The 23,811-nt window shown below is 40.4% G+C and overlaps 1 protein-coding gene across 2 annotated transcripts in view; it reads left to right on the forward strand.

Annotated features, from left to right (window-relative positions):
• Positions 1-20,013, forward strand: part of pacsin3 (protein kinase C and casein kinase substrate in neurons 3) — a 43,059-nt gene extending 23,046 nt beyond the window's left edge. The window contains exons 4-11 of one of the 2 annotated variants that reach the window (XM_033623327.2): positions 170-326; positions 1,855-2,090; positions 2,373-2,528; positions 5,072-5,247; positions 8,880-9,000; positions 15,090-15,232; positions 16,184-16,353; positions 19,194-20,013. In XM_033623327.2, the coding sequence (XP_033479218.1) occupies positions 170-326; positions 1,855-2,090; positions 2,373-2,528; positions 5,072-5,247; positions 8,880-9,000; positions 15,090-15,232; positions 16,184-16,353; positions 19,194-19,309 (1,275 nt within the window). In that variant the 3' untranslated portion in view covers positions 19,310-20,013. The remainder of the gene's footprint in view (positions 1-169; positions 327-1,854; positions 2,091-2,372; positions 2,529-5,071; positions 5,248-8,879; positions 9,001-15,089; positions 15,233-16,183; positions 16,354-19,193) is intronic. The other variant, XM_033623335.2, reaches the window with a different exon arrangement.
• The last annotated feature ends 3,798 nt before the right edge of the window (positions 20,014-23,811 follow it).

A 23,811-nucleotide genomic window follows, 5' to 3' on the forward strand; every position in this document is an offset into this window, starting at 1 on the left:
CATTTTGCCGCACTAATATTAGCATGTAGGTGAGGGGCGTTGAACTGATTGACCTACTGATATAACAGCAGAAAATGATTTTAAGAGCCCCACAGCAGTTTATTCTTATTCTGTTTCCTCACTCATTGTGTGTGTTTTTACTGTATCTGTGTGCTCTATTCCTCTGCAGCCGGGGAACTACAAAAGAACGGTGAAGCGGATAGACGATGGTCACCGGCTGTGTAATGAGTTGGTCAGCTGCTTCCAGGAGAGGGCAAAGATAGAGAAGAGCTACGCTCTGCAGCTGAGCGACTGGGCCAAGAGGTGGAGGGGTGTCGTGGAGAAAGGTAAGTTGAAAACACTGATCATGTGGGGTGAAAAATTACACCAAAAACTGTGTTTAATGTTTTACCTTTGCTGTTTTTGGGAACGTTTGGTCTTTTCACTGCAAGGGTCTGCAAACAAGTCACTTAATCTCTGAATTAATTATTAACACGAGAAACATTTGGTTTGGGACACCATGAAAATAATTTAAGGAAAGACTTGAAGCTTTGGTACATTGATTTGTCCTTTAATTAGCCAGCACCCTAAAGAAAAATATCTGCTGTGTTTGAGCAAACAAGCTTTTTTATTAGTTTATTTAATGTTTATTAAGTATAGGGACAAGTATGTAGCATAAATCGATGCCACACACCACAGCATTTACAGCCTAAGCTAATTTGCAGTGTCCTTTCCTAGCCTTTAAAATACATAAAACTCAGCAACAAATATGCAGGGATTTTACAAAACACAAACTTTACTTTGCTTCACATTAACCTGTAGTATGGCAAAACACTACGTTTACCACAATTATTAACTTTGATGCAAACATCACACATTCACTCAATTTTAGACAGGACAGGGAAAGTACTTAAAAGCATTGACTGAAATACTGGGTAACACATTCTATGAAGAGCACATCTATAATGCATTATAGGGGCATTCATATTAAATTGTAATGCATTTATAATGCTCTATGACTACCCCCATAAACACACATAATGCTTACTGGTGCACTATATCAACAGTCATAGAACATTATAGATGCGTCTAATAATGAATTATAAGTATCAAGTGTCTTATGGATGCTCGACGAGTTATAAACTGGGTAACGTTAGCTTATGAGCAGCATTGTTTGAAATGGGGACAGTGATTAGCTAGCTAGCTAACTATAGCATAAAGCATACTCCCTTGCAGTCTTGAAGGCTGCAACAATTTTTTTGAAATCTTGCAAACAGTCTTGCAAATAGTGACACTGCAAGAAACCTAGTTTTTGCAAAATCTGCTTCTGTGACTAAAAACTCTCTGACAGATGAGACATTGTCTTTAAATGTGAGTGAATAGATGCATCAGTATGAACGTCACTTTACTTAACACATACAATGATAACTTGTGAAACTGCATAGACTATTACAGCATACTATGAGTCCTTATTACAGTTGATTGTTGATACAGTTGATATTTATAGGTGAGTATAGGTATTCATAATGCATCATAAGCCCCATTAGTCAACCTCTAGTTTATAACTAGTTAAGAGCATCCATAAGACACTTATAATTCATTATAAGTCACATCTGTAATGTTCTATGACTTGATAAAGTGCATCAGTAAGCATTACATGTGTTTATGAGTGTAGTCATAGGGAATTATAAATGCATTATAATTCGCTATGAATGCCCCTATAATACATTATAGATGTGGTCTTAATAGAAGGTGTTACCAAAAATTCTTGGTAACACTGTCAAATTGGGATCTTCACCAAATCAAACAGCAATCTTTTTCTTTTCTTTTTTTTGTTTCCCCCTAAATGTGATGGTGTTTCTCCTCTCCCCTCAGGTCCTCAGTACGGTACACTGGAGAAAGCGTGGCACGCCTTTATGCAGGCAGCCGATCGGATCAGCGAGCTGCATCTGGAGCTGCGGGAGCGGCTGGCGGGCGAGGACACTGAGAAGGTGCGCAGCTGGCAGAAGGATGCCTTCCACAAGCAGATGATGGGAGGCTTCAGAGAGACCAAGGATGCAGACGACGGCTTCCGCAAAGCACAGAAACCCTGGGTCCGCAAACTGAAGGAGGTGAGGGCTGTCTGAGTGGTTTCTGATGTCAGTGGAGCTGCATTTATACCTGACCCAAGGAGTTAATGGGAGTCCCGCTGTAGGTACCAACAGCATAGGTTTTAATTATGGTTAAGTAACACGTTGTCAACTGTTAAGTAATCGGTAATTAATCTGAGAATCAATCAGTCAGGAAACAAACTGCAATTCGGGAAAGATAATGAGGTGTGGTGAATGCTAGAGAAGCTGTTTTCATCACAACAGCAAATCATAGTGTGTCATTGTGTGTGTGTGTGTGTCAAGGTGGAAGCCAGTAAGAAGAGCTACCATCAGGCAAGGAAGGAGGAGTGGACAGCGGTTACCAGGGAAACACACGCCAAAGCCGACCCGACCAAGTCACAGGAGGAAGTTCGCAAATTCACGACCCGGGCAGAGCGCTGCAGCCAGGAGGCTGACAAAGTACAAAGCTTACACACAAACACTTACACACACACATTTAGAGATAGTCCCATGCGTAGCTCCACTTGCTCCAGTCTGGGTGTGTCAGTGAGTCCAGAAAAACATACCTGTGTGTGTGTTTTTGAGTTTTGAAACATGACCGGGCTTGTCTCCGCTGTTCTCTGCTCTACACAAAAACCCCACTGCACAAAAAAAAGCTTCAGGTCCTGGAGAAGGAAATGATCGACCAGAAACAGGGAAATCCTGAGACAAAAGACAGGACAAGGAAATGAAATCCAATATCATGGCTCAGTTGTATAGTTTGGGGAAAAATGCCTGAAGTAGCCCGTAGACTTAAGTCATTTGTTGACACGTACTACCAGTACAACATGTCGATCACTGTTGACCTGTCTGAGGGGTTCAGAGGTGATCACAATAGGTAATTTGTTATTTGTCACCAATCACACCTAAATGTCCTACAGCAGCGTCATGGTTGTATTTGCTGTATTAGGTTACTGTTAATGCTAAGCTAAATTGATCACTTCCTGCTGCTATTCATCCACACTAACAGTTTCCCACAGTTGATCACATGAAGCCTTTAATTTGAAGAGGCTGTATTCATTACAGGATTCGGCACATGCTGTTGTTGAGTCCAACTTTGTGTAAGTAATATGATTTATGAGATTTTTTTTCATAGGATCAGTTTATATAATGTAAGGAGGAATAGTAGAAGAAAACACAGCCACACTGAGCAGGATGTATGAAAAGCTGCAGACGACAGGCTGCAGTGCAAACCACCACACCTCCAACACGTCACCTAGGTAAACAACACTTAACATGCCATCCTGTTAGATGGAAAACCTTACGCCTCATATGGAACGAGCGTCCCAATCCTGACAAAGACCATTATGACATGCTGCCTCTTAAATCCTTGACGTCAAGCTTTTTCTTTTTAAATTTATAGGAGTTGAGAGAAGTAAAACATCCAACTCACCCATATGAATATGGATCTGGGATAGGGTTGGATTGAAAGTACTCTTTTAATTTGGAATACTTTTGTAATAAAGGAGAGGTGAATACTGTACCTCAGCAAGTCAAGTAATTAAACAGCAGCTTAAGCCGACCAAAGTGCTGTACTAAAAATACACCACTGTCTTTTCTTGACAGTGCTGTTGTCTGTTCTTCTTGTTGTGCAGTGTTGGCACCAGTCAGTCCTTGTCGACTGTTTCTGGACGATTCAGCATGTTGAATCAGTGTTGGAGATGGCTGAGCCCTTTGCTGAATAAAAATCATTTTGGCTGGATAGTTCAGTGCACAAGAAGAGAAACGGAAGTGAGGAGAGCAAACAGATGATTAAAGTCAAGAATGGAAACAAACTTGTTATATTAGGAAAGCTAGCTAGCTCACAGTAAATATCCTTTGTTCTTTCAGCATCGGGTTGTGTTGTTAATGTGGTTAACTACGGCTTGAATCCATCCTGTGTGTCTTCTGGTTTCTCTTAAATGTCCATACCTGCTTTACTGAAGTGCAAGTCCCCAATACTTCTGTCACACACTCTATGGATGAGGGAAGTCCTTCATTTTGTCAAACTGGAAAGAATCAGGTGTGTCATGACAGGCTCCCTGAGGAAATTATGTATGATGTCGGATCCCTTTTTCGAGTATGTACAAGAGCTGGACTTTCCAGATATTTGTGAATGATTGATCATCTATTTTACAGACATTAAATCGTGATGTGACAGACAGTTGTCCAGCCAACAACCATTAGATTATGTTTTAGTATTTAGTGTTATTTTCATCTCATCACCTGCTGGTATGGACATTTATTTCCTCTCACGCCCAAGTGCTATTTGGCCTTTGGCTTTGGTCTTTGGGGTGTTCAAGTTCAACTTTTTGGCTGAGACACAGGCGATGTGACGTGACGCAACAGTCGGCGTTCATTGCCACTGGTTCTTTGATGTTTGTTTGGTGTGTGTTGGCCTTTAGACCCTCAGTTTGAATAAGGGATACCCAAAAAAACTTTTTAACGGGAAAAAATGGAGGAAACCTCAGGAAGAGCAACAGAGGTGGGATGCCTCTTCCAGGACAGACAGATGTACAACATTAATGTGGTTTGGTCAATTCAGCTGTCTTTTAGTATTTATAGCAGTCTTGAGCACACATGGACTCACAGGCGCACTGATCCAGGAGCACATGCTAAAAATGCAGTTTTTTTTCCATATGAAACATTTAGCAAAAGATCCTGAGATATTAATTCCTGTGGTTCAACACTATTCAACACCTCTCAGCTGCACATCATTACATATAGTCGATACAGTCACAGCCTCTCACCAGCAGCTGTAATAGAATGACACTTGAACTACATCTCTCACAGTGTGTACGCTGCCCACTAACGGAGCAGCCATCAATCCTTTGGTTTAATGTTTGAAAATTTAGACTCCATCCTAACTGCTGACACAAAGGCACTTAAGCTTCTCTTCATCTTTCTGATAAATGTGTGGTGACAAAGGGTTGTACAGTAGCTCAGTATGTACTCTGCTTGTGTGCTCTGTGTGTGTGCTGCAGATGAAGGAGCGCTACTCAAAGGCCCTGGAGGATCTGAACCGCTGTAACCCTCGCTACATGGAGGACATGGAGCAGGTGTTCGACCTCACCCAGGAGGCCGAGCGTAGGAGGCTGCGCTTCTTTAAAGACATGCTGCTGGACATCCACAAACACCTCGACCTGTCCGCCAAAGAAGGGTAGGACACACACGCATGCATACACATACATGCATAGACACACACACATCCTGAGAGGAAACAGGAGTAAGGTGATTCATGATCCATGACTCAGAACGAAGGCATGCAGAACTGTCGAGGTTTCAATGTGTGTTTGAACATGTGTGTATGTGCACAGGAGTTAATAGAAAACTCACAGTGTTGTCCATTAACTATTGACCTCTCATTCTGTTTAAACAAGGCACCGTTTCCACAGTAACCACGATTGGTTAAGTCCAACAAGGTCTTTGTCCAAACATTGAAGAAAAACTTTATCTTTAATTAACTCTGTGAAGAGGAAGTGATGAGATTTGACCAGAGAAAATCCAGCTGGTGACTTTATTTATATTCAAATATTTGTCTTTTGTTTGGTAAAGGTTTACTTCACAGTTAAGTGGTTTAGTCCCCAAAATTAAAGTCTGCAGTTCAAGTTGAAGCACAGAAAGACTGTTCAGGTTCCTAATGAGAGACCACCTGTCCTCCTACACTGACCTCGGTCCAAACCCACAGTCCAGACTCACAGACTGAACTCTTTCATTACCTGAACTGAACTACCATAAATGAAGGCACTCAGGGGGCAGTGCTTACAACGTTTTTGGCTTGTGACCCCCCATCCCTTTTTTTTGTAATTTACGGCACAAAGTTAGTAAAAAAATGTAATTTCAGCAACTAGTTACATCTGAATATCACCATGCCAATCACAACACATAGAGGGGGGTAGAGACATACGTGTTCAAAGCCCTAGAGACACCTTAACGCAAAGCACCCGGGATGTGTTGGGAAGCTAAAGAATATTTCTTGAGGAAAAAGGACGGGTTTCAGGCACAACAGACCACACACCTTTTTTGTCTTGATATTGAGAGGGTGTTCCTCAGAAAGTTTTTAACAATCACATGTGGACCTTAAGTTAAAGAGTTGGTTCATGCTTCTTAAAGTAGGCTATGTCTTAAACCAACTCTCACAGGCTCATGTGTACATTTAAACTGTTCTTGGTTGCTGTAATCATTCTTCTCATCCAAACTGACTGTAAAGAGATCTCTTTTTTTTAATATAACTCCAGTGTAATTGTAGGGGAATTTAATCCAAAGTTTTTTCGGTATTACGTGCTCTCAATTTTAGCTAATATGAGGCTCGCCAACCAAATTAAATGGCAATTAGGTAGTTATGTACCAAATTACCTCTTTTCTTACAGCAAAGAGGGAATTTATTACAAAAATGCTCTAACTTTGGAAGAAACCATTTTCCTTTGTCTAACTCCTACTGCTGTAGCCTTATTCGCTACAGCTAAACATCAGGATGTATTTTTACACCAAACAAAGACTGACTTTGTCCTCCATCACTTACTTTGAAGTTAAAAGAGGGAGGATGATGCAGCGACAAAAAGCTGCTGACTCAGTGTACATGTGGAAAGTATTATGTCATGACAAGCTTGGAAAAATATAATCTTAAACTTTTAAATGAAGCAGTGTCCACCTGCATGTGTTTAAAAGTTGAATGGCTCCACCAAAGTGAGACTTTGTCCTCTAAATCGTCCTGTGTTATGTTGAATTAATGAAGAAAATTTTTTCTCGCATGCCTCCACAGTGAACGGGGAATTCAAAAAGGCAAACATTCTTCATAAATTGAAGTAAAGGGGTCCATATTTATCAAAATATCATTTTTTTTAACTCACACAACTTGTGCAGTATAATCCAAGTCTTAGTTATCCAGTCGTATGCTCAGTACTAAACAAAAAGCTGTTTCCAACAAGGAACTGAACAGAAAGTGAAACGTGTCTATGCTCTCTTTAAAGCCAGACTCCATTGATAAAAAGAAGTAATTTTACTGGTCTGCTCCTGCTCCTTGTTGTTTAAAAGTTTTTAAAAATGTATTTTAAGAGTAGTTGCCTCTGGTCTGTTCTCTGTTGAATTCAGTATACAGACTTAAGTGGAAGTTCAATGTTCAAACAGCCTTCAGACATTTACCTGCAGGTACTGGGAAGGTTGGATTCAGATGAACAGATGCAGGTTTTTCCTTCATATCATCTCTGAATGTTACCAAACAAACACAGAGCTGATAATACTGACCACAAATTATGCACTTATAATAGTCTTATCTGGAATTCCACCTGTTAAATGGAGACTTCAGGAATGTAAACGCCCAGCCCTCAGAATACAGTGTAAATAGTAATTGTAAAATACAGTGTGTGAGCACTGTAATTATGTATGTAATATTCAGAGCAGGAAAGTGTAAAGTGTTTAAAGTGTCTTGTCTTCTAGTTGTCTTAAAAGCTGCACCAATAAATATCTTACTAGTCTCCGACCGTGTCTGTCTGCTGTTTGCTGCTGAGCAGTTAATGCACAGTGAAGTTTTAGAGCACTGTTGGCGCTATGAGAGCTGTGAAAGTGAAGCCAAAAAGTAAAGTTGAGGGCCAGACAGATAAACAGTGAGCTGAAACTCACTACAAAGCTCTGTAAACCCAAGGCAAGCTGCAGATTCAGGTGATAATTTGCTGCAGGTTTATCACCTTGAGCGAACCCTTTCACGTCGTTGCATTGTTTTCATATTATCATTGTCACTCTGTCAATATAAAAACATGGATTACAGCAGCTTTAAGTCTGATAATTCATCAGAGGCAACCCAGTCTCACTCCACCTCTTCAGATAGATGCCTTTTAGTGGCCATACAAGTCAGATGCCAATGCACTAAGGCAACCACGATTGCTGTAGTATAAAGAACGCATGTCTGTGAAGATTCTCAGTCATCCAGGTCATGGTAATCTTAAGTGCTATATTGTAGCAGAGCTCGCATATGACCTCAATGACTCCAAGTCTTCATGCCCACACAGAGTTTAAAGCCTTCGACTCCGCACCAGTCTGTTAGAACTGAAGAAACCTCTTGGATGAGAGGTGAAATGTCTTCAAGAAACTCAAGCAAGTCCAGCTGCCTACGATATAGCACTTAACATTATAAAGAGCGCAAAAAGTCCACTTGTGATGGGTGGGAGGGGAGATAGATCAACCAAACAAACTCCAGACTCTACCCCTGGTTGATCACTGTTAGCCTTCCATGTAAAACCAAAAGCCAGTTGAGGTATTGTAATAACACCATAGTCCACTAGTATGTGTAGCACACTATTTCCTGTGAGAACAGAAGTTTATTTTGAAAAGACACAAAGCATATAACAAGCGCAAATTGACAAGCTGTTCCTCTGCATGCAAAACTGATGCTGGAGGGGTACCTAGAATGTCATACACGACAGACCACTGACCAAGTGTCGCTATTTAATGACTTTGGAATTAGAGTGTGTTGTCAGGGGAGTTCTGTGTTAACAGGGGAAAGTCATAAATAACACTGAAGTTATAAGGCCAAAAAATGTAACTGAAATAAATATCTGCATTAACAAACTAAGCCTTAATCTGGTCAGTACCTAATTAGGCAGACCTGATAACATGCATCTGTGAACGAGAGGCTTTTAAAAAATGTTATCATAGAACACAAAGTCAGACAGAAGAATGTTAAACTGTGACAGACTTTAAAATCTCTACTGACAGAATTTTAAAGGAGGAGGAGGAGGAGGAGGAGGATGAGGGTGTACAGTAGATGTGATGACTGACAGTCACTTTGTCCAATAGGTTCAAAGTCCTGTACCGGGATCTGGGTCAGACCATCCAAGCAGCCAATGACACCGAAGATCTGAGATGGTGGAGGAACACCCACGGACCGGGCATGAGCATGAACTGGCCACAGTTTGAGGTGTGGACGGACACACACACACACACACACTTCACACACAAGCCTACACTCTATTTTAATCCACTCTTGGGATTATTTATATAACTTCATTCATTCATTTTTTTTCTTCCAACATCTTGATGAAAACACGAGTGCTGTGCAGGACTGCTGCAGTTGTTCAGTGTGTGTTTCAGAGAAACAGACTGAATATTAAACAGGCCTCCAGTGAAAGCCTTGTTGTGTGACTAAGACCTCTGAGTGGGGTCAAGAATGTCTGAATGCACACAAACACACTCACACACAGATACATGTTAAGTTGTTGGTGGAAAGCTACAGATTTCAGCTCTGCAGGCTGGGCCACTGAGGACAAACAAATATTTACAAGTATGAAAAAACAGAAGTACAAATGATTGCCTCCTCTCAGAGTTTAAAGGAAAAGTTCTACATTTTAGGATAAATGCTGGTTTCCTTTTCCAGATGAAAAGATGAAAGGATTGGTACCACTCTCATGTCTTTACAGTAAATATAGCCTGGCTCCATCTGCAGATAACAAAGTCAGCCAGCCAACTCCTGTAAAGCTCACTAGCTAACATTTTATATTTAATTTGTTTAATCTATAGAAAACTGTCCTGTAAAAACAGCTTTCTTTTTACATCTGGATAGAGCCAGGCAAGCTGTTTCCCCCTGTTTCCAGTCTTTATGCTCAGCTAAGTTATCCAAACTGGAGAGCCTATTTGGTGCCGGAAGAAAAACTGTGACAAAGATATCAGTTGTGGCAACTTTTGCTTTCAAAAAGCCTTTTTATTCACAAACTACAAAATAGAAGAACAGTGACACATCTATCATTTCTTTCTTGAATCAAGTTTAGAGCTTGACAGTATCAGTTGCCAAGTGGCCATTGACGACCATTTTGGGAAATTGGCAACCAAGTCTTGGCCTTTGGTTTCCACCAGTGGCAACTGCTTTTTAACATAATGCATAGAGATGGCAGTCAGAACTGGAACAGTGCTGCACCATAGCAAAGTTGCACGTGCACTGGTGCGTTTACACACAGGCATCTGTTTTAGAGACAATGGTGAAGCCAATTAAGTTGCACTTCAGTTTCAAATTCAGTAAGGTGTCAGATAAAACACAAATACAGGGTGCCCGGTGGCTTGGTGGGCGGAGTGGGCATCCCATGTGCAGGGACGATGTCCTTGCTTTGGTGGCTGTGGGTTTGGTTCTGACCTGTGGCTCTTTGCTTTGTGTCCTCCCCTCTCTTTCCCACTTGCACGCTTGGACTGTCCTGTCAAATAAAGGCAAAAAACAAAATACAAATACAACGAATTTTGTTTGGTGACAGTGACAAAGCTTTAAAAGATTATTTTATGCCAGATTTTCATTATTAAAATGACGTATTAACTGCATTGTATCTTAATTATTCCTATTACAAGGTGACTAAAAAAGACAATCATTTTCTCAGTTTCAGCAACAAAAGCTGATGCCTGTTGCCAATCTGGCAACCACTTTTTAAAGTTAAGGCTCAGACGTACTTTCCACATTGGATGTACATGGACGCAATTCTATTCATAGTACAATTGAGGATGCATGAGTTTACCGTCATCCTACTGCCTATGTCAGGTGAAACTGAAACAAGGAAAACACTGCTGCTGCGTTTAAACTTAAAACTAACTTCACTACGGTGCAGTGGCTGCTGCTGTCTGGACCGCAGTGTTATGGACTGGACTGGAGTGTGGAGCATGTGCAGTCGGCGTGCTTGCTATGCATACAGTCCACATGGTCACAAAAAAAGGGCTGCACGCAGACATCTGCATCACACTTGCAGATATATGTGGATGACGAAATTAACGTCACATGAACCAAAGCAAACCCTTGTGGACACACAGAAACTATGAATTGGTCTTTAGTGTTGCGCCCTACAAGCTCTTTCCTGAGAGGTTTTGTGAATCCAGCCTGAGGATGATATAACAGATTGGGATCAATTACACGCAGGAATTTCCACACCCACTTAAGTCTCTGTTCCCTGATTCACAATGAAGGAATCGTTGTATTGTTCTGTTTTCTGTCTGTGAAAAGATCTGCAGACCCAATTGTCAAGTCAGAATAGAGATACAATCACCTGGATTCCTGCCCTCCACTTTTATTTTTGGCAGCTACACTCTGACTCTGTGTGTGTGGGGGTGCGCTGTTCCAGACCTGGATCCTCGAATTTCAAATCATACAAAGGAGTCAACATACAATACTTGAAAATGCAGCAACTGGACCACAGAAAGTCTGTTTGAAGATTGCAGATTTCGTTAAATCCATCTCTCTGTTTTCTGCATTAGATGTCTGAAAATCACACTTAACTCCTTGAGTGAAGATTATGCCATTAGGCCATGTTAAAACAAAGCCTGTCCAGTGGCAGCATGATGCTGAACATAATGCAGTCAGCTCAGAGCAGCGTTGTTCATGTAAGGTTAAATGAGTGCAGTAAAACATCCCAAAACACACAAGCTTTTATGGGCCCAAAGAGGCAGATTCTGACATATGAAAACCAGACTTTCCACATGTTTTAAAAGCTCAGCAGAATAAAATTAAGTCTGCATTGATTCAGCAGTTCCTCTATCTGTTATTAACTGCTGTAAATACCAAATAAAAGACTGTATCTCATTTATTTCAATGAGGGTAGACAATATGAGAAATACCTCTTGGTATAAGGCAGTCAAATTCAATAGTAGCACAAATTACATCCTCTAAAACAGGACCAGCAGCTCTCAGAAACAGTCTCAACAAAAACTGAATGTTATACAGTCTAACCCTAACCCTATGATAGTAGGAGTTATTGCAGGACTGTTGTATTGGACTACATTAGTTGTAGCTAGGTGGACCAAAGCCTCTAATCTGGCTAGATAAGAGGTCAACCACTGCTGCCATAAATTAGATTTTCTGCTCCTTTATATAAAAAGGATTTAAAAAAAAAAAAAGTCTTCGGGTTGACTTTGAGCTATTTCACACACTTTTTTACTTGAGTTGGACATGCTAACATTTTCCGAATCAGGGGCTGCAGGAATTGCTTTTTAATCTTAGAAGGACTTCTTCCAGCTTTCAAGTGTTTATTTGTATTTTTCCACATTACTACTATCACACACTTTTACGCAGTGGGTCTGTTTGGCCATATTGTAAGCACACGTGTACACTGGCCTGTGTGTGTGTGTGTGGTCTAATCTGCAGGAATCTATAAGCTGATTTGAAAAGTATGTTTCTGAAGAATGCTATGAATTCAGAGGCAGTTTTTGACACCCGATACTTCTTTCAGGGGTAACACTTTAAGTCTCCCTGTTCAGCTCTGATAAACAGATTATAAACATTTAACAAATATTTATATCACACTTTTATTTGTCCACAGTTTAAGAGTATTTTATAGTATTACGATTGTCATCCATTATATGCAGCAGCCTCCGCTTACAGGTGTGCACAGGAGGAGTTATATTTGTTAACAAATACACAGAGTTCTGCAGGGGTGACATTTATTTGCTGGCCAGCCTGGAAGTTAGTGTCCATCTTGTTCCCTTGACAAAAGGCCAACTGAATATTTCCTTTGGATTTTAGAGTATTGCAGAAAAATAAAACAAGTTTATGATCCTTACACATTTTGTTCAGTGAGATAATCTTCACAAATGAACACCACTTTCATGATTTTTAATGGGTAAATGCAATCGCCTGAAGTGAATAGCTAACGTTAGTCTATAAACAAACTACACTACGGTTGCATGACTTAATATAGCCACCACAACAACCCTGTAAAGCTGTGTTTGGCATGATGGCGTTCAGTAGTCTCATTTAGCCACTTGTTAGCAACCGCCTATTTTTTGCATCACGGGTGATTAAAAGACCAGGAGTATCTGGATAAGATAAATCAGGTAAAATAACATTACATTTGTGCATGCGACATAGCTAAGCAGCTAGCTAGCTGATGTTCATGACATGTACTGTGGAGATGAGTTGTAGTTCAATGAGTGGTTTTGCACAAAACTCAACAGTACCCTAAGTAATTGAGGTCAGTTCAGTTCCTTTTTTTCTTCAGTTTCAGTAATTGTAAAATGGTCTTAAATTTTATTCAGAGCGGCATTAAAAAGTCTTACAAAGTCTTAAATCTAACTTGCCTTTAGCTGTAGGAGCCCTGCATTAAATGCTTATATTGTATACTGTCCATGAACGCTAAACAGGGGGAATTAAAGTGAAGTGCTACTATTTTTGGTACCAGTGTAACAATAAAGAATGACAGCTGAGTCCTGGACAGTTAGTTCAGTACTGCACAAACAGCTTAAAGTATAATTCAGTTGTTTTTGTCATGAAGTCAGGTGACAGTCAGGTGATTATTTGGGTTCAGACTAATGTACAGTGTTGAGATCAGGAAGTCAGTGTAATAGTAAAGAGTTTGACACTTAGTGTAAAATTTGAAACCGCAACAAATACATGAGCTTTTCTTCTCACTTGAGGAGGATTTGGAAATTTCCTCATGTTCTGAGAATCAGTGCTGTAATTACAAACTGAACACTATTTATCATCTCCAGTTTTTCCAGAATAGAAAAATAAGTGTGGACAGAGGTTGGCAGAAAGAAATGGATCTCTTGTGTCCTCTGAGGAATCTCCTGGCGTTCCCACAGCGCCGCTGACACGCAAACAGAGAGCCATTGTCCCAACACACATACACACACACACGCATTTGCATTTCTGTATTTCTGAAGACTTTCTGTTGACTACATTCATTCATAACTCCAATTGTATCTCATCCGCTGCACGCATACACCTGAAACATTCATTGTATGTTTGGTGTTAATTCTGTGCCTGTGAGGACATTTGGTTCTCACACACACAAACACACACACACACACACCTCCTGTAGTGCTGATAGTTTGGAGGTTGTTCTGTGCTCCACTGAGACTGTAAATACCTGTAACTGTATCCCCAGCCACCTACTTCTGTCAGCACCCTGTTATTATGCCCAAAGTGTGTCTGTCTGTGTGTTTGTGTGTGTGTGTGTGTGTCTGGGTGTGATCAGATCAGACTCCACTGATTATCTTCTGCAGGGCAAGAGCGATCATTAACTGGACACTAAGACATAAAAACACATTTGATTTTGCATTTATATTAGCAACATATTTCAAGACCAGAATCTATTTGTTTTTTCACAACAGGTGTTTTTGTTTTCATTGAAATACGTATTAACTTTCATTTATTATAATTTTCCACGAATACTCTTACAAGAATTTTATTATTTTCTACATCAGAAAATGTTGCAGTTTACCACAGGATTATTAATCCTCTGAGTGGAATATAAATACCAGAGAGAACTCATTAAAATTAATTAATGGGCTGGAGCATTTTGTAGTGTTATTGCACTGGAGTTCCCAGGGCAAACCCAGAACATACTGGAGGGATTATATATCTCATCTCATCTGGCCTGGGTACGCCTTTGGGCCCCCAGGAGGAGCTAGAAAGTGTTGCTGGGTAGAGGGATGTCTGGGATGCTTTGCTTGGCCTGCTGCCCCCATGACATACAAGAAGGGTTGGTTGGATGGTTGGTTGGGTGGGTGGTTGACTGGGTGGTTGGTTGGTTGGTTGGTTGGTTGGTTGGACACTTTTTAAATATTGTAGCGTTTGCATGTTTGAGATGGGAGAGATCAACATCTGTGAAGTTCCTCCTCACGTGCGTGATGCAATCCAATTTCAAAATCGGTCAGGACTTTAAAACTCCTGTAGACTGAGCCTGACTTAAGAAATGAAGTTGGGCTCTGTCACCACAACTTTGAATTTTGTAATCTGAATTTTCAGAATTTTAAAACTAAATTTGCTGAAAAGCGGCCACGTGGCCACAGAGGACTTGTCCATGATTGACTGACAGTGTAGAAGTTAGCAAACTGACTCAGTAATGTCAGTCCACATCAGTATCTATTGGAGGTTTGCTTATACTGTATGTCCACCATATGCAAGTCGTCATACCAGACCTATTGAAAAGCACTGAGAGTATGGAGTTGATGTGTTTTTTTGCTTATGAATTTAACTTTTCATCTGTGTGTGTGTGTGTGTGTGTGTGTGTGTGTGTGTGTGTCTGTGTGTCTGTGCAGGAGTGGTCTCCAGAGGCGAGTCGCTCCATCAGCAGGAAGGAGCGAGGTGGACACTCTGAGGAAAACGTGGTCACCCTCACCAACATCGTCTCCTCAGGTGGAGATGACGTCCCTCCGAGTCCCATCACCCTGGACACCAGCAGGTAGGAAGACACCTCCACGTTTGCTGCAGACTAGTTACAGCAATCATTATTATCATGTGTCATTATGGGACTCGATTTCAGTTTTATTCCTACTGAAAATGGTTGCTCTGTTTTTGGAGTTTATTGAAGATGCGTGAAGTGTTAACAAAACTCTGAGTGAAGCTTCTACAATTTTTCCAGTTTCTTGTACATACACACAGAGATGCACAACATACATTTGTGTGTGTGTGTGTGTGTGTGTGTGTGTTAGAAACAGATATAGAGGCAGCATGTAGTTTAGCTTGTTATCTTGTAGTCACCCTGAGGAGTTACTATCCTGTACATAATGAACTCTAATTAGAAGCTAGAAAGCTGTGTGTTTGTGTGTGTGTGTGTGTGTGTGTCTTGCTCTGCCTCTTTGTCTAATCCGGTCATATACAGAAATAAACTCACCGTGGTGTCTGAACCTCCAACACTCAGACATTTTCACACACTCTTGTTCTTTACTGGACATCCACGATGACGACAGCTGTGGTTGCTAGGAGACATGTGACGTAGCTCCTCTGTTAGCTTATTTACAACAGCTCGTCAGGGTACATTAAGTTTAAAGGAGTACATGTGATGAACGGTAACCTGGGGAGATTTGGGGGGGGGGGGGGTTACCAAAAATGTAGGAATGTGGCTGCAGCCAGATATGGTTGAGGATATTTTAGAGCCAGTTTTAGATATTTTGTATACAGCTTGGTAGATTGCTGGTATAGTATGACATCATATATATTTTTTATTTAAAAAGGAACTATTAGTGTCAAATAAATTATGGGAGTAAAAAGCACTAAATTTACCTCCAAGTTGTAGAGGAGTAGACATTTTTACAGTATTTTTACATTACTTGTGATGTTGCATTCAGGTGCTGGGGAAACAACATAATTTTCTGTCATCCAGACTCTGTATTTTTGGTGTGTCCTCACTCAGGGTGAAAGATTATTCGTCGGACTGGTCAGACGAGGAGAGTCCTAAGAAGGTGCTGGCGTTGAACGGCGTGGGGGAGGCGGAGGACGAGGAGGATCAGGTAGAGGGGGTGCGAGTCCGAGCGCTCTATGATTACACGGGCCAGGAGGCCGATGAGCTCAGCTTTAAAGCAGGTATTAACACTTACTAATGCTCACAGACGGGGAGGCATCACAGGGGAGAGTGATGATGTTTTGGTTTTAGTTTTACATCTGCTGTCGTTTCATAAAATGTGCAAAACATAAAACTATGAAAAAATCTTCAGCTGCAATAAACATGTCAAGTACAAAACCAACCGGCACCTGCAGAGGCTGAAACAGAGCCGATACTTAAATGCCAAAAACTATTTTTTACTATTACTTATTTGTAAGATGGCATTTTGTACATGTTCTCAATATGAGTCCAAGATATTTATCTGAATTTAACGAGAGAACAAATTCCTTTATATTTGCAAGTGATTTGCACATTTTTTTAAGGCTTACATGAATATAAGAACACGTACTGTATTTATACATAAATATATATACATCCGAGTTTTAATTTTAGATCCTGAAAATGTCTAAAAAGATTTAAAAAACATATCCTTTTTGTCCTCCTGTGATGCCTCATCTTAACACATTTACACTCATGTCAAACACATTGTTACAGACATGTGTACTGATGATCAAATGCAGTAAGACTAATGGGGAAAAAACACCTGTTACATCTTACCTCAGTCTGCATGTCAGTCAGCTCTGTGACCTGTTGAGCCGGTCGCTCTAAGTTCATGGATCTTGCATTAATGATTCAGAGTCACAGAGACTTTGAAAAGCAGAAAATGAAAGCTGCCTCCTTATTTACTTACCATCTGTGTTTAGATCAAAGAATGGTAAATGGATGCATTTATATGCCATCTTTTAGTTTTTGTGACCACTCAAAGTGCTTTACAGGCACCATTTACCCATTCACACACTGGTGGCCGAGGCTACAACACAAGGTGCCACCTGCTCATTAGATAAACATTCACACACACACTGACACACCAATAAAAAAGCCATCGTGAGCAGTTTGGGTTTCAGTATCTTGCCCAATGACACTTCGACATGTAGACTGCAGGGCCAAGGGATCACACCTCCGACCTTCAGATTGGTGGATGACTGCTCTAACTCCCACCACCGCCCAATAAAATGACCACATAATTTGTTAAACTGAAATAAATGAGACTCTTAAGACACTTATAAGACAAATTATACATCATATCTAAGATATAAATCTGGCTAATTTCTGTGACTTGAATTGAATCATTATTGCAAAGGTTAGAAACGTAAATCCGCTGATAACATGAGAACTGTGTGTTTTTGCTGCATGATGTGTGACAGATGTGAAGTGTGAGCAGCTTCACATCACCTGTTGTGTGTGGAAGTAAAAGCATTTCAAAACAGTCGGTCAGAGGATCGATGCTTTTATTTTGAAGGAACAGCTTGCTGCTAAAGTTTTCTCTTTTAGTGTGAAAGTAAAAACTCTGCTTTATTAAATATGAACACTGTTATTATTCTTGTTGGAAATAAAACCCTTTCTGAGTGGTTTTATCTTCCTGACCCACTCGATGTTTTGACGTCTGTCTGAATATCAAGAACACTAATTATGTGTTTATCCTAACTTGAGGGGTTATCAATAGAATAATCTGATCAGTAACCACACACTCATGTCAGGTAAGTTAAATAAAGTCACCTTTTTTAAAAAAGGACTTTATAAATAACGCAGTAGATCTGAAGTCCTTCAAACGAAAAGTGATTAACGGAGCAAGAGGAGAGACTTCATGGTATTGAGGTACTTTGCTGTTTGATGGATCACTGTCATTAACTGTGTATATATGAAGTGTTTACAGTCAGATACACAGATCTGTTTTTCTGTTCAGTGCAAATGAGCTCTTTAATTAAATGACCTTTATGACAAGAGTATTGTTAACAGGTGCTCTGTGTGTACTGTGTGCATATTCTGATGCTTAGAAAATTAATATTCTCCTGTTTTTAAAGAGTAACTCGTAGCTGCAAACTTGACGTCTTTTGGTCAAATTTGCTACTTGGAGTAAAAAATATGTCAAGTTGTGTCTGTTATGTACTCAGTCATAGGCCACTTCTTTAAGTCTTCCTCCCATCACTCCATAGTAGAAGGCAGAGTTATGATGACATTGACTTGTGTCAGGTGTTACAGCCTGCACCAAAGCACATGGAGGAAGAGAAAGGAATAAATGGAGGTCACATAGGACTCTGAATAATGAGTGTTCGTTTTTGTTGTGTTTATTGTCTTACTCGGTGAGACAAAAACTAATTTTCTGCTCTGGTAGGACATTAAAAGTTCTATTTTACTGCTGAAAACAGGATTGATTTGTTGAGTTGTCCTTGTAATAAAGTAATGAGAAAGCAGGGGTAAATCGACAACAGCAGCGACCTTCATGTCAAATTTTAGCCTCCTAGGCCAAAAACTGGCAGCCAGAGGGCGGGGAAACATTCGTGGACACAAGAGCGAGCTACAGAGCTGCTGGGTAAAAAATGAGACTGAACCATGATGAGCCGTGAAACCAAACATGAGCTAACAGAGGCTAAAACGCTCTGTGGAGCTGCAGAGCTGGTGATGAAACTCTCGGGTCTGAATGTAATGTTGCCCTGGTTGGCCGTGGTTAACCAGGCCACTCTGTGGAGCTTTAGTCCGTCCTCTGCAGGCGGTCGTGCCTCGTGGGGGGTCAGAGGGACGCTGAGTTAATGAAACCTGATAGGACCACAGAGAGAGCGATCTTAGTTTGGAAAAGCTTAGCTGAGCTCAGCTCAGCTCTGCTTATCCTGAACCAGACCTAGATCACTAATAAACAGAGACAGGCGGCCTGCCCTACTCCAGTGTTATCTTTATTATGAATGAATGCGTCCTCCGACCTTCAGGTTCATTATTTAAACACAACGCCTTTAAACTAACATGTCTGACCATCATCTTCCTCCAGGCGAGGAGCTGCTGAAGATGGGAGAAGAGGACGAGCAGGGCTGGTGTAAAGGACAGCTGAGCAGCGGCCAGGTCGGCCTCTACCCCGCCAACTACGTCCAGGTCGTCGCCTCCTGATGGCCCACCCTCTCTGGTCACCCAGCCAATGGTACAACTAGACTCACGATGCAAGGACCAATCAGAAGCTAGTAGTGCTGACATGTAGACAGTGAAACCACCAGACAGTTTTTGTTACCGACTGTAAAACTCGACTCTGAGTTTGCTTTTTTTTTCCTGTTGTTTGAGCTGCGATTTTGAAACTCAGCCAGTGGAAAAAGTCCACTTGTTGTGACAGGCTGTTTACTCAGCTCAAGGTCAACGACATTGTTGTTTTAAAGAGGTCTCCGAAGGCCTGCCAACATCAACAGACATTTGTAGAAAAACACGGACGCAAGTTATCAAACTGGAGTTTTGGTTTTCTGCTCGCTGCCATCTTTTTCAGTTTCTAGAGTCAGAAAATCCACATTTAATCAAAGAGGAAGAAGCCAGGGTGGAACAGCAGTGAGAGCAGCCACCATGCCTGACTGTGATTGGCTGAAACACCTGTCAGTCAGTCAAACAAACTACTAAACATGCCTCTTATTATAGAAATAATTTGACATTTGAGGAAAAGGCTTAACTTGCTCTCCTACAGAGTAAGATGAGAAGATGGATACTCTCATATCTCTCATGAGACTAAAGCCAGCAGCCCGTTAGCTTAGCTTAGCATAAAGACAAGAAGGTTTACTGACTTTGATCTGGAAGTAGAAGTTCCATTCTTTGTTGTTGTTATTATGTGAACAATTCTACAGCTTTAGGATTACAACATCAGTATAAAAGATTAATAGAAAACAGTCTAACTTTTGTACAAAATAAATTTGAGGTTCAAAATAAATACAACTGGCAGAGTTATTACAGTTTTGTAATATTCATTCCTTTTTAGTATTATTTGATTTTATTTTTTATTTTTTTTCAATTCAGTTTGATTGTAGTTAGTTTCCAAAGTGGGTTTGCTTGTTTCAGGTTAGTGTTTATTGTTTAAATGTTAAATTTTAGTCAAGATTTTATTATCTTCAGTATTAGTTTTAGGTTTTTATGCCTCTGTGTTGATGATAGCAGCCAGAGGCATTATGTTTTCGGGTTGTCACAGATGAGCAACCGATCCATGTCTGTTTTCACATATATAGATGTAACCTGTAACTGCAACTTGACTGATGGGCGGGGACATACAATCGCTAGGTGGTAATTCTAGTTTATTATAATATATTTGTCAGGGGCAATATTTAAGAAGGTTAGAATAGAAATACAAATCAAACAACACTTTGTGAGGGCAGTTGATTCACAGTCATAAAGACATCCCTGTCTTAATAAACATAAGCACAAATGCCTCATTATACCAAATTAACAAAGACTAAAACTAAAAGCTTTTCCTTTATTTTAGTTAGTTTTGTGAGTACAAAATATTGTTTCAGTTAGTTTCCAATTTTTTATTGTTTATTTAAGTTAATGAACATCTTTTCACACCTAGTTTTAGTTGTTAGTATTTTTTTTTTTTAATTTAACCATAATAACCTTGCTCCCAAGGTACATTTCGGCAAGAAACAACCATATTAAGAGCTTAAAACTCTAAATGCTAATTGCAGGTGGAAGATTAAAGTGTTGAGAAAGGTCTGCTATGGTCGTTGGATTTTTGTTACTTTCGGACAGAGCCAGGTCAGCTGTTTTCCCCCCATTTCCAGTCTTTATGCTAAGCTAGGCTAACTGGCTGCTGGAGTCTTAAATGAGAGTGATATCGATCCTCGCATCTAAATCTCTGCAAGAAAATGAGTAAGCGTATTTTCCAAAATGTCAAACATTTTTTAAAGCCTTGGTATTCTCATCATTACATAAAATCGACTTCTTTGTGGGGTAAAAATAATTTTAATATAGACTTTGGGACTGTTCTTCAGTAGATTTCAGCCTGTGATCCAGCATCTAGTGGCCGTTAGTGGAACTGCAGCTGGAGGCACCTCTTCATCTTCATCATCCTCTCTGCTCAGCTGTGGTTTCTGCTTGACTAGAAGAGCTGAAACAAACCCAATGAAAGACTGTCAGTGCCTTAGTCAATTGAGGCTAGAAATGTCAGCGCCGCCCTGCTGTGTGAGCAAGGAACTACAGCCGTCTGCTGAGTGACGACCAGTCTGATCCCAGTAGAAACCAGCAGAATCTCCTGTGACCTGGACTTTAAAACGCTTCACTTGATTGGTTCATTCATCTCGACATCAGCATGCTTCAGTTATTTTGTAGATTTTTTAGGTTGTGACACTGAATTCACTTTCTTTCCTTCATTGATTTTTCTTTTTTATCTGATAGCTACATGTTTATATAAAGTCAACTGATTTTGAGTATGGACGGTTTAAACTGTTGCTACCTGTTTATTTTTTAAGAATAGCATTTTTACAGTCAACGTCTTTACTTTATAATTTATTCTCCTCTTTATTTTAGCAATCGTTCTTCATTTTAGGGCTGACGAAGGTGAGAGTGAAGTTGACTGTTTAGATTTGGGTCATTTAACCTGTGGAAGGTGGTTTGTTGCTAGTTTTGTTTTGCTGTGCTGCGATCACGAAGCACCTCAAACATCTGAAATCATAAGTGATAATATTCTGTCCGGTTTTTGGGTTTATCTTGTTTAAGTTTGTGGTTTGTGTCTGAGGGAGCCTCCTCCTCCTCCTCGTCTGTCCTGCTGACCCGAGCATCGCTACAGCTAACCCACGTAGACGTCTGAATAATAAGAGAGGTCATAGAGGATATTAATGCTACTGTGCTGCTCCTTCATTCTTTCCTTTTATTTACAAAATTATAACATGTACAGACAATAAAGTGGGAAGCAACAATAAAGAGCTTTCTGCAGATGGAACTTTCTTTTGTCCTCATATTGATTTCATAGTGTATTAATGGATAGAGTATGCTGCAGAGATTCCAAGTAAGTACTGAGAGGAGATATTTTCCTGGTTCAGGAAGTACAAGTCTCACTCAATTCTTTCATTTGTCAGGTTACGTGACTCACAGGTGGAGAAGTTTTACATCTCAGTTCACCATGAAACTCACAATCATCAGATTAGAGAAACGGTTCACCCCAAAATCCAAAATAAATTTTTTTCCCTCTTACCTGTTGTGCCAAGATTGTTTCAGTGTGAGCTGCTGAGCGTTGGAGATAGCAGCCATAGAGATGTCTGCCCTCTCTCCAATATAACAGAAGTAGTAGCAGCCCTGCTATTAGACAACTCTTTATCAATACTTATTTAGCTTAATGTTATTGTAATTATAAATCTGTTACTTTATTAAGACAGAAAATGTCAATTATGACAGTTCCCATCAAAAAGTAATGGAACCCAGACACTCAAAGAAATCAATATTATTGTGTCCTGTGACCTTTATCAGGATGACAGAGGGTCACCAGGGTGTCTACAGGTCCTTAAAAGGTCTTAGTGTCTTAAAGGGATAGTGCACCCAAAAATGAAAATTCAGCCATTATCTACTCACCCATATGCCGAGGGAGGATCAGGTGAAGTTTTAGAGTCCTCACATCCCTTGCGGAGATCCCAGGGGAGAGTGGGTAGCAACACAACTCCACCTAATGGAGGCTTACGGTGCCCCAGATTCAAACGTCCAAAACCACATAATTGAAACAAACTGAAAGTGTTGTGAGGACTCTAGAACTTCACCTGAGCCTCCCTCAGCATATGGGTGAGTAGATAATGACTGAATTTTCATTTTTGGGTGCACTATCCCTTTAAATTTAATTTATATATAACATTAGGCCTTAAAAGTAATTTCAGTCAGGACCACTTTAGAAAGCAAAGAAAAAGAAAACTTTATTTCCATTTGGCAGTATGGCTCTATTATGGGGCCTCTGCCTACACAGAAAGCCTCTTCCATGCGCCTATGTGGACAGTCTAAGGCAGAGAGAGTATGAAAAGGAGAAGCTGGAGTGGAGGCGGGTTGCAGAGGAAGCATAAACAGTAGGCAGGTAAGTCTAAAATAAGTCTAGCTGTCCCGTGTGATAGTCCACATTTCTGATGTTACAAATCTTTATACCTACCACTGAACCTAGTACTCTCTCTTTTTACTTCGTACTTTCAGCTGCCTGTTGGCAAAATGTAGATTAACCTATCTCACAACATAAAATCTACCTCTGCACAGGGCCACATGTATATACTGTTTACCTTTATACTTGCCTGCAATGCTTGAATAAGAAAAAGATGATTTGTCCAAAAAGAAGTCTTGAATTTGGTTAAAATGATCTTGAAAATATCTTTAAAAGCATTACATTCAAGTGATAATCTGATCACCTGTTAAACTGATGCGTGTTTGTGCTGGGGTGTGTCAGCAGGTGGTGTGTTTGGGCCAGAGAGTTTGAGATCTGCTTCCTTTAAATGACAGTAGTGCCACCTGGTGGTTCAACCTGCACGCAGACAAAAACATCAACATCATGCTGATTTTCAGACATAAAGTTTCTATCTATGGGGCTCAGATCAGGTAGAGTGGGTTGCCCACCAATCTGAAGATTGACCGTTCGATTCCTGGCTCCTCCAGCCTACATGTCGAAGCATCCTTGAGCA

This window comes from Epinephelus lanceolatus, chromosome 2 (assembly GCF_041903045.1).
Source record: "Epinephelus lanceolatus isolate andai-2023 chromosome 2, ASM4190304v1, whole genome shotgun sequence".
NCBI classification, from domain to species: Eukaryota; Metazoa; Chordata; class Actinopteri; order Perciformes; family Serranidae; genus Epinephelus; species Epinephelus lanceolatus.